Source organism: Corythoichthys intestinalis, chromosome 1 (assembly GCF_030265065.1).
Source record: "Corythoichthys intestinalis isolate RoL2023-P3 chromosome 1, ASM3026506v1, whole genome shotgun sequence".
In the NCBI taxonomy this organism is placed as follows: Eukaryota; Metazoa; Chordata; class Actinopteri; order Syngnathiformes; family Syngnathidae; genus Corythoichthys; species Corythoichthys intestinalis.
In genome coordinates this window covers 56438568-56451012 of record NC_080395.1, presented here as the reverse complement: position 1 = coordinate 56451012, position 12445 = coordinate 56438568, and the positions used below count along the sequence as shown (strand labels likewise).

General features: G+C 37.0%; 1 protein-coding gene across 1 annotated transcript in view; it reads right to left on the bottom strand.

Annotated features, from left to right (window-relative positions):
- Positions 1–12445, bottom strand: part of LOC130913588 (protein kinase C-binding protein NELL1-like) — a 308184-nt gene that overhangs the window by 154875 nt on the left and 140864 nt on the right. The window contains exon 12 of the mRNA XM_057832310.1: positions 7867–7995. Within this exon, the coding sequence (XP_057688293.1) occupies positions 7867–7995 (129 nt within the window). The remainder of the gene's footprint in view (positions 1–7866; positions 7996–12445) is intronic.

The following is a 12445-nucleotide window of genomic DNA, read 5'->3' as shown; positions in this document are numbered from 1 at the left end:
GATGTTTCCACCGCCATGCTTCACAGTGGGTATGGTGTTCTTCGGATGCAATGCAGTATTCTTTCTCCTCCAAACGCGAGAACCTGTGTTTCTACCAAAAAGTTATATTTTGGTTTCATCTGACCATAACACATTCTCCCAGTCCTCTTATGGATCATCCAAATGCTCTTGAGCGAACTGCAGACGGGCCTGGACGTATACTGGCTTCAGCAGGGGGACACGTCTGGCAGTGCAGGATTTGAGTCCCTGGCGGCGCATTGTGTTACTGATAGTAGCCTTTGTTCCTTTGGTCCCAGCTCTCTGAAAGTCATTCACTATGTCCCCCCATGTGGTTCTGGGATTTTTGCTCACTGTTCTTGTTATCGTTTTGACGCCACGGGGTGAGATCTTGCATTGAGCCCCAGATCGAGGGATTTTATCAGTGGTCTTGTATGTCTTCCATTTTCTAATAATTGCTCCCACAGTTGATTTCTTTACACCAAGTGTTTTACCTATCGCAGATTCAGTCTTCCCAGCCTGGTGAAGGTCTACAATTTTGTCTCTGGTGTCCTTTGACAGCTCTTTGGTCTTGGCCATAGTGGAGTTTGGAGTGTGACTGATTGAGTTTGTGGACAGGTGTCTTTTATACCTTTAATGAGTTAAAAGAGGTGCCATTAATACAGGTAACGAGTGGAGCCTCGTTAGACCTCGTTAGAAGAAGTTAGACCTCTTTGACAGCCAGAAATGTTGCTTGTTTGTAGGTGACCAAATACTTATTTTCCACTCTAATTTGGAAATATGTTCTTTAAAAATCAAACAACATGATTTTCAGTTTTTTTTTCCCACATTCTGTCTCTCATGGTTGAGGATTACCCATGTTGACAATTACAGGCCTCTCTTATCTTTTCAAGTAGGAAAAATTGCACAATTGGTGGTTAACTAAACACTTATTTTCCCCATTGTATGTACTTTAGGTCCACAAAACCTAGGTCCTGGATACTTAAACCTTAAAATTGATAATAATAAACTAACAATAGTTGACACCACACGTGCTCAAAAATGTTAGACTAACTACAGGTAGTCCCCTGGTTATGAACGAGTTCCGTTCCTGTGCTGGCGATGTAACCCAAATTTAACCCTTTAAATACCCCTAAATCTTAAAATAACTATCCAAAAACATCTATTACACGTCATATTAAATAAATAAAGTAAAAAATAAGATTCTGTGAGATATGTTGTGTTAGACGCTTTTATATTCAATGATTATTCAGGCTTTACCCACGTGTGAGTCACCTTGCTGAGAGAAAAGGGTGCTGTAGAAAGAGTAGGGAGGAGAGAGAGGGGAAAGATTATGGCCACTCAGGTTGCCAGCATCAGCTCTCTTAACGCGAGCCCGCCATCCGATTAAAAAAAAAAAAAAAAAAAAATCGGGACTCGCGAGAGGAATCAGCGCCAGGAAAGAACCAGCAGCAGCAGCATGATAATATGGAAGTGGCAGATCACCCGGCCGAAAGGAACTGCAGGATGATGGCGACGCTACTGGGAGAGAAGGGGACCCTGATTTGAAGAACGGCAACAAGGTACTGTTTATGCGACGTAAAAAAAAAAAAAAAAAGTGGAGACAAAACGGCGGACAGGACTTCGGCATTGTAAAGTCAAAATCACATAAGTCAGGTACACTGTATCCCAGGGACTACCTGTATTCAGCCAGTATAATTCATTGAAGCTATTTCTTTGTGATTATTCTAGTGCTGTCAAATTTATCGCGTTAACGGGCTGTAATCATTTTTTAAAAATAAACACAGTAAAATATTTGACGCATTTAATGCATGTGCGGAATGACCCGCTCATGCATTACCTCAAACAGATTACAATGACGCCGTTTTTTTTCATACTGAGCGCTAAAAGGCAGAGAACACACAGGCGTTCATTAGACCACGTCGTTTATTGGCATAAGCTTTCGCAACTCCTTCACAACAAACATAAGTATCATTTAGTGAAAGCACAACAAAAATAATATTGCTATCTTAAAAAAAAATAATGTTCTCAAAAAGAAAATCTCTTCAACTGGCATTCCCAATCAAAATAGCTATGCAAATTGAAAATACAAATAAAACTTACTCAGACTTTGGTCAAACTCTATTCAAACATTTCGTTTAGCTCAACAAATACACTGCATGGCAATATTCACAATATAAGCCAGCACTCAAATGACCATGGATGGACCAGTAAACAGGGAACTACGGCGTCAGTCGAGGGACAAAACACACTCATTGGCTTGATTTCTAAGTAATTTATAACTCGCCATTGACACCTTGTGGTGTATTTCAATCACTACCTTACGTAGTTAAAGACACTGTGGAAGAACGGCAAGGAGCCCATGTGACGTCTCCGCTCGGGGACGTCAACAATGGTGAGCTACTAGTTTATTTTTTGATTGAAATTTTTACAAATTTTATTCAAACGAAGACATTACGAGGGTTTTTAAATAAAATTAACTTGTACTAACATTTATCTTTTAAGAACTACAAGTCTTTCTATCCGTGGATCCCTTTAACAGAAAGAATGTTAATAATGTTAATGCCATCTTGTGGATTTATTGTTGTAATAAACAAATACAGTACTTATGTACAGAATTTTGAATGTATATATCCGTCTTGTGTCTTATCTTTCCATTCCAACAATAATTTACAGAAAAATATGGCACATTTTAGAGATAGTTTGAATTGCAATTAATTACGATTAATTAATTTTTAAGCTGTGATTAACTCGATTAAAATGTTTAATCGTTTGACAGCCCTAGCTTATTCACATAAATATTTTTGTAATATTTCAAATGTAATCAGAATGTATTGGTACTTCGCACTAAAGACAATTAACATACTTGTATCTAATGTATCTATAGCTGCAGCACAAGTGAAGGATGAAAAGGAAACATTATGACAGTGTCAAAGGTCAGAAAGTAACGGTGAAGAAGAAACTGCTGAAACCAGCTGTGTTGTCAGCTGAGATTGACTTTAGATCGGGGCATCATAAAGCGCTTCCCCAGAGCCTGTTAGCCAAGGCGACACATCATACGTTTGGTGTCGAAACCACTGAGTCCAGCTGCTCTAGAGGCTAAATGAAAGTGAGCTGAACAAACAGAAATTGGCCTGTTAGGCTTGATGTGTTGGCCTCACAGTAGGTTCTAATCTTGTTACCAACAGCAGAAAAAAGCAGAACGGGCAGAATCACCGTGCAAAGGAATACTGTTAAAGAATACAGCCCTATTTAGAGTATGTGAAGTGGAAAGGCCATCATGAAAAATACAGTATGTTTCCAATATGTTAATAAGGTCAACAATAATTTAAAACACAGCTAGTTTAGCAATTAAACCACTCCCACTTTTATGCACCCAAAATTCAGTTCAGCAGCTGAGTTGGAGCTGTTGGGGGCATGCAGGAGGACTGAAAGCAAATGGCTTCATTAAGGTGACCCATGGTGGTTATAAACAGCAGGAGACTTTTCCTAAAGAAACACTGAAGTGAAATGAAACTATGATAATACTGTACTGCATTTTCATTTAATACCATATAAAGATGTGCAGCACAATCGGGGATTTAGCTCTAATCTCTAGTTGAATTTTTTCTGGGTACATTTTTTGTCTTTAATTCATCAAAACCAACTTACTTTACAGTATTGTATGTTTATTTCATGAATAAGCAACCAGACAGAACAGTTTAAGATTAGGTCATATGAGGAAAAACATTTATAAGAATACTATGCCACTTCCATCCCCATGTTCTCCCCTGATTTGCATGGGCTCTGTCCAGGAAATGCAATTTCCAATTAGCTAAGAAAAGAAACCCATTCAAGTCCACACTGTAAAATTCCTGCAGGCATGAATGTGAGGTTGAATGATTGTCTACATTTGACATCTGATTGACTGGAAAATTTTCTGGTAAAGGCTTCAGATCATATATGACCCTGAACAAGATATGTGCTTGAAAAGGAATGACTAAAGACAAACCTAATGGTCTTATTTGTTATTGTCTTTGCTATAATGTCATTTAATTCTCTTTCGAGTGCATGTTATTTTGATGAAGCATAAAATGATGGACACCATTTTGTTTGTCTTGAGATTAGTAGTATGGTCTGAAATGATGATGCTGATTATTCTTAAGAAATTGTTTTTGAACAAAATCATCATTGTTTTACGCTGTAATTAGGGAACTGTCAGCTAAACAACACCAGTATTAATGTGTGTGTGCGTGTGTGTCCTGAGGCACAGAGTGATGATTCAGATCTGCTGGGAGAGTCACTGACAGCATAAACATGAACTGATGAGGATAATAAGACAATCATAAAACCTATTAGTACAAATGTGAAAAATCAGACCAAATGCAAAAGCATTTTGTAAAAATGTGGGCACAGTAGTAGCGAGTAATTAATTACTTTTCCCATCTTTGCAACGCCGTTACCGTTACGAAGGATGTGAAGGCACACGTTACTGCTGTTTGGTTGAATGACGTGGGAGACATGGAGAGTCCATAAACCACGTGATTTATTTTAATTTTATTTTTTTAATCAAAACAACTAGATCAAAGAAGAGGGAAGAGATTCAGGGCCTCACCTGCATATTGAAAAATATATCTATATATATTAGAGGTGTAACGGTACACAAAAGTCACGGTTCAATACTGGTTCAGTACAACATGAAAAACTCTTTCTCACGGCATTTGAAAGTTTGTATGCCATTACACTCTTATATAGGTGAATTTTTTTTTTTAAATGTAAAATGTGTGACGTATGTTTTTTTTGGGGGGGGGGATGAAAAAGACAGTTCAATTCAGTCAATTAATATAAACATATTTGATGTGAAAGACATTACAGAATGGATCATGTATTATTTGTGCGACCTAGGTGGCAGGGGGACGGGTTCCCGATAAGCTTCTGCTTTTCCGTCTCCCTTGTCATGTCTATCTTCATCTTGTTTGATTTTGATGATGATGATGATGATGATGACAATGACAATAAATTCAATTCAATTCAATTCAATGTGTAGAACATTAAAAAAGTAACATCAGTTACTTTGCCGAGCAACTAACTACTCTTACAGTGAGGTAACTGAGTTACTAACTCAATTACTTTTTGGGAGAAGTAATTTGGAACTGTAATTAATTACTTTTCTAAAGTGACATTAACAACACTGGTTATGAGACAGATGTCTGTGGATATATTCATTTGTCGAAGTTGAGTATACTATAGTGATATTAAATACAGTATAAACACATTAATAATAATCTATATTGTGCAATTCCTTGCATGTTAATAGAGAGGGGTCTTTACAATCAATCAACCAATCAAGGTTCTTGTGAATGGAAAATCCTTTATTTGTGTCATTTTACAAAATGTATGTTTTGGTTAAAGTGATATTTTGCAAACCTATTTTATATCTTTGATTTATTTGTAACATTTCAGCACAGGTCAAAAATAAATAAATCAATAGTTTATATTATTATGATTATATTATCATATACGTTAATATTATTCGACACAGATTTACATTACCTTACAATAAATAATTTACACTCAATTATTTGCTGGGAAAAAGTTGATCTTCAATTAAATTACAAATCATATCAAGTTTTTTTTGTTTGTGATAAAAAAGGAAATGCTGACCACCAACTGAATGATTCCTCAATCTAGAATGTTGTTAGACTACATGCCATAATACATAATTCAGAAGCCAACCATCATTAGCATGTGCCTATGTCAGCTATTTCTCATACAGTACACAAGCTGCTCATGTTAGCAGTTTTCTACCTTCTCCTTTTTCTACCTTCAAACTGAGGCTGATGGGAGTCAGCAACACACATCCATATTGCCCACATAGTGCCACAACTGAATGAATCAGTCAAATCCAAAGTTACTGCTATAATTTATTAATTTAAACTTCATTTATTTAATTTTGATTATGAATTCAAGGTGACATTTTAGCTTTACATTTTCATAGGAACCAAAACTGACTTCAGAAAAGAACTAGGACTATTGTTACGTTCGAAGGGAAATAATATTTTACACTTCGAAGGCATCAAACACGTTTTAAATGTAGGGGAGAGTGCAAACAGATTCAGATTCAGAATATTTGTTGTCACTGTTATGTGAATCTGATTAGGAAAAGATTGCATAGGGTGCACAAGTATAGGTATGATTTTTTACGCTTTTTTTTTTTTTTTTTTTACAATGACATTTGAATACAATACACTGAAGTTCATGATCTGTTAACTCCTCTTCAATTAGCGCATATGCGGGAAAAGTAGAAAAAAACAAAGAGAAAAATTTAATGAACAAAGAATATTTTAATTAATATTTGCTTAATGTCTGTGCCACCTACAATTTATAAACACAAGTTGTTCGAAGAAATTGGGAGGTGATAGAGAAGTCATGTGAAATGCAGTATCGAAAGTGAAAGTGGTAGATTCCTGCTAATCCAGTTATAACAGTAACTTGAGCTGTCTTTCGGGAAATCCCTAAATATGGATAATGCTATGGCTTGGCGATTTACATTGTTGATCCAACAATCAGTGTTTTCCCATCCTCACTCATATGGTGTTGGACAATCTTGGATGGAATGAAGCTTTGCGTAAACCTCTTTACCACGCAGATCAAGCCGAAGCAAACAGATTGAAAGGCTTGAGGCTCCACAGCTCTCAGCATGTTCAGAGAATTGAGTCCAGGGTGGCTCCGAACCAAAGACAACAGGAAAGAGCAACGAGAAAATCCTTCAATCTGGCTATTGGCATGCCCTAGCGTCTTAATCAAAATCAGCCATTAGCTTCATCACATGTTGTCTGAGCCTTCAGCACCCAGAGGAAAGGTTTTGCTCAGCCAAGACCACCAATCAGCAAATGGCATGCACACTGACACTTATAGATAAAGGCCTTCTGGTTCAGATAGATTATTAAAATATGCTTCCATTTCAAGATGTTCTTTTACACTGTCCAATGTTTATGCTATGAGGTGAAGCAGTTTAACCATAAAATGTGAAAGTTAAGATAGTGATATTTGCTAGGGTACAATCACGACTGCAATAAAATACCGTAATTTCTGCTGTATAACTTGCTCGTTTCATCATGATGAATAAATGTTACTTCCATGGATTGATACGGTAAAATGAAAGTGAGAACGTAAGTCGGAAATCCGTGAGAACTCATCGCTGTCAACACGACAGTAACAATAGGAACTATTGTTATTTGGGTTTGAGTTTCCTGAGGGAACGATATAGTTGACGGACACAGGAAGTGTGTGCTTACGTTTGTTATGGTCCGAGTTGCGGAGCTGCAATAAACGTTCACTCAAATGAGTTCAAGAAACTAAATTCTGTGCTTTACGAAGAGTGAAAAAAGCAGAATTTAACACAGACGAAATCATTCAGCCGATTAGAGTGAAGTATATATATATATATAGTATATATATATTTCTGTCTCCATCCATGTACCCGTTTATAATGTGCACCATGATTTTACAAGCTGATTTTGGGAAAAAAATGTGTGCGTTATATTCGGGAAATTACGGTATTACTAATAAACTGTTGGCTTAACGAAAAAGAATAATAGGGAAATAAGTGTAATGCACACAATGTTTATATTTTCTATGTATAGTTAATGTACAGTCATGGATGAAATTATTGGCACCCCTGGAATTTTTCCAGAAAATAGAGCATTTCTGGTATGGTATGGTATGGTATATGGTAATTTGGGAGTACTGTTTTTTTGTTTTTTGTTTTTTTTAAACTGTTTTTGTGTCTGTACAGTGCTTCTTGTTGCAATTCCATATTTTTAACATATATGTATTAGCATTCGAAATTCCCTTGATTTGCAACAAGTCAAGAAGTAAAGTCCTTACCTTCACAGTAAGTAGAATCTCCGTGAATAGAAGCATAGCCACTCTTACATTCACACACCGCTTTCGTCTCCTGGTTTTTACAAAAAGAATTTTCCCCACAGATGATTCCCTCGGCGCAGAAGTCATAACCTAAAGAGTAACAACTGAGAATTAAATTTTGGCCACTTTCCCATCAGCCACGATACAACTGTAAAAGAACTTTAGATGACAGTATTCTACATGCATTTTATGTACATTATACTTACTGTAGTGTCATATTGGCCTGTATTTTAATCTATACATCAATTTCCTTCTCCATAACAATATTGCCCCTTAATGTACTTTTAATGTACTCATGTTCTTCTCAACAGTCAAGGATCTATTTTTTGATTGGATTGGTGTGTTGTTGCACCGCATGAGGATGAGGGTTAGACTGAGTGTTTGTAGTTTGGTGGATACGCAATGGCATGTTTAATAAGATGTTGTGGGAGTCAAACACTTGCAATTGATGAAAGTATCCGATGGCATTCCTTTTAAAGGTGGGACACAACATCTTGCTTGGAGAAAAGTATGTGTGCACGTGAATTTCCACTCTGCTTGGCCAGTGCGTAACAGACAACATATACTGGATCTTAATATGATTTAAATATGTACGTATTTTTTGGACTATAAGTCGTGTTTTTTTTATATTTTGGCTGGTGGTGCGACTTATACTCAGGAGTGTCTTATATAATTATAATTGAGTGCCAGTAAGTTAAATTAAAAAGAAAAAAAGAAACTATCACAAAGATATTGATTCATTCAATGCTAGAGTTAGAAGAGAAAAGAAGGTGTCTGCCTGTGCCCAGATCAAATAAACTACATTTTGTTTCGACCTCTTGCACAGAAAATTAAAGGAGATGATTTTTGGTGGAGTACCTTTTAGAACAACTCTCCGCCACCAAAATTTTTATATGTCAGGCACAATTTCAGGGACAAGCAATTGCAATGCCAGAACACCGAGCTTTGCACAGAGCAGTGTGCCATTTCCCAAACAGGTGCAGTGAGCCTTAATAGGAAAATCAATATGCTCTGGTTTTTACGCTCGAGCGCAGCTACACCACCTATGAAAATAGAGTCCTCTGTCTCCTTTTAGTTCATTTTTGCACTTAATATTATGTAGCCCAATGGTATATTTATGCATAAACCACATATTCCAAAATAGTATGGGTTAATATAATATAATCCATTACAAACACTTTCCTAAAAGTCAAATAGATTAATATTAATTTATGACTTCAGTTAATTCTGCAACTATTTTTCTTATTTCCGTAATTTCCCGAATGTAAGGCGCACCCGTGTATAATGTGCACCACAAATTTACTTGTAAAATCTAGGGAAAATTATTGTACCCATTTATAACGCGCACCCTAATTTTAGCACCAATAAATAGAAGAATACAAGAAAAAAGAGCTCGTGTACAGATCCAGAAATGTCATTTTACTGACTGGTGAAACACAGCACGAGCATAGCATATTGGTAGTTCAAAACATTACCATAAACTGACAATATGTACGGTAATAATATGATTTGAAATCCTCTCCAATTTACCAGAATCTAGGAGAAAACAAAACAGATGTGACTTTTCTTTTAAAGGCTGCTGTATAACTTGCTCGTTTCATCATGATGAATAAATGTTTCTTCCATGGATTGATACGGTAAAATGAAAGTGAGAAAGTAAGTCGGAAATCCGAGAGAGCTATTGGTATTCTATGTTATGTTTTTCTATGTTGTGGCACTGGTGGATCCATGCTGCTATATTGTCATATCTATGTTATGATTGTCTATGAGCCAGAGGGCCGCTGAGGCTAGACAAAAGAGCGCCGCATTATAGCCAGACTGTCGGCATTTAAGTTCATTGAAAGCAAGAAATAAAACGTTGAACACGGCACTTGAAGTATTCTAGTTTTTTTCAAGACAAGATAAAACAGACACGACAGTAACAGTAGGAACTATTGTTATTTGGGATAGTTGACGGACACTCACAGGAAGTCTGTGTTGTTACGTTTGTTATGGTCTGAGTTGCGGAGCTGCAATAAACGTTGACTCAAATGAGTTCAAGAAACTAAATTCTGTGCTTTATGAAGAGTGAAAAAAAGCAGAAGTTAACACAGACGAAATCATTCGGCCGATCAGAGTGAAGTATTACCGAAACAAAATGGTGACGTCAGGTACCGTAATGGTCAGCAACCGATCGTCGCATACATTTCTTCAACACAACGTGGCCGTGTCAATTTAAAAAAATCGGTTTATATATATATATATATATATATATATATATATATATATATAATATACATATATTTCTGTCTCCATCCATGTACCCGTTTATAATGCGCACCATGATTTTACAAGTTGATTTTGGGGGAAAAAAAGTGCGCGTTATATTCGGGAAATTACGGTATTACTAATAAACTGTTGGCTTAACGAAAAAGAATAATAGGGAAATAAGTGTAATGCACACAATGTTTATATTTTCTATGTATAGTTAATGTACAGTCATGGATGAAATTATTGGCACCCCTGGAATTTTTCCAGAAAATAGAGCATTTCTCACAAAAATTAATGCAATTACAAATGTTTTCAGTATGAATGTGTTTATTTCTTGGATGTGCATTGGAAAAACACAAAAAAGATGAAGAGAAAAGCCAAAATGTACACAATTTTACAGATAATGCAAAAAATGGGCTGGACAAAATTGTTGGCACCCTCAACTCAATATTTTGTTGCGCATCATTTAAAAGAAATAATAGAAAGCAATCGCTTCCTATAACCATCGACAAGTTTCGTGCACATCTTAGATGGAATTTTGGAGCACTCTTCTTTTGCAAAACTGTTCCAGGTCTCTCAGATTTGAAGGGTGCCATCTTGGCAACAGCAATTTTGAGATCTCTCCATAGTGTTCAATTGGATTTAGATCGAGACTCATCGATGGCACTAACCATTTCTTGGTGCTATTTGAAATTTTTTTTTGGTTAATGTCCTGTTGGATCACCCATGACCTCTGACGCGGACCCAGTTTTCTGACACTACATCCTACACTGTGGCCCAAAACATTTAACTAGTCTCCATATTTCATGACTCCTTGCACACTGTCAAGGCACCCAGTGCCAGAGGCAGCAAAACTACCCCACAACACCATTGGACCGCCACCATGTGTGACTATAGGCACTGTGTTCTTTTCTATATTACCCTAATTTTTTGGGGGGCCCTGGGTGCCTTGACAGCGTGCAAGGAGTCATGAAATATGGAGACTATGAACATTTTTTGGGCTGGTCGTGGCTGTTCCAACAGGACATTGACCAAAAACATACCTAAAATAGCACCAATAAATGTTTGGAGTCCAGTGCCCAGTGCCAGAAAAAAAGAGAAAGGCCTACAAAGAAAAGAACACAGTGCCTATAGTCAAACGTAGTGGAGGTCCAATGATGATTTGTTTTTGTTTTTTTGCTGCCACTGGCACTGGGTGCCTTGACAGTGTGTGAGAATTCATGAAATATGGAGACTATCAAAATGTTTTAGGTCGCAATGTATTTTGTAGTGTCAGAACATTGGGTCTTCATCAGAGGTCATGGTTGTTCCAACAGGACAAAACATACCTAGAGAACTGTAAATTGCTGTTGCAAGAAGGCACCCTTCAAATCTGAGAAATCTGGAACAGTTCACAAAAGAAGAATGGTCCAAAATTTCATCTGAGTGGTGCACGAAACTTGTTGATGGTTACAGGAAGCGATTGTTTTCTGTTATTTCTTCTAAAGGATGTGCAACCAATATTCAAGTTTAGGGTGCCAACAATTTTGTCCAGCCCTTTTTTTTTCCATTCTGTTTAAAATTGAGCACATTTTGGCTTTTCAGCTTTTTTGTGTTTTTCTGATGCACATCCGAAAATGAAACACATTCATACTGAAAACATTTGTAATTGCATTAATTTCTGTGAGAAATGCTGTATTTTTTAGAAAAATTCCAGGAGTGCCAATAATTTTGTCCACGACTCTATATTGTGGACACATTTGTTTTCTATGTCAATTTATGGACATTTAAGCATATAAACTAGGTATTGCTTCAGTGATGTTGCCACAGAGACATGAGAAGGGAACTGTTGCTTTCTCTTGCGAGAGGATACGAGCGAAACACGCCGACCGCCGATGGAAGGATCGAGGCTGGTGCGGAGAGAGGAGATTGGAAAGAAGAAGAGAGAAGACGCCAACTGGAGGTTCATGTTTTTGTAATGTTCGGGAAGCAGAATTCGCCGCAGTTTGGACTGTAATCTAAGGCTAGGTTCATACCGAAGGTCTTACTGCACAATTCCGATTTTTTGTCAGATCTGTTTTTTGGTGTGCTCGTTCAGACTGCCTTTGTCCATTGAACCCGTTCAAGTATCACTCATGCGCACTAATTCGCAGTCCGAGATGCGCTGAGCAAACTGACCCGCATACGCAGGAGCATCAAAACAAATGACCACACATGCTGGCTCAGCGTCATTCAAGGGTGATCATATTTTGATTTCCAACAAGAGTACACAAATAACAGACATAAATAAATCCCGTTTAGTGTTATACTC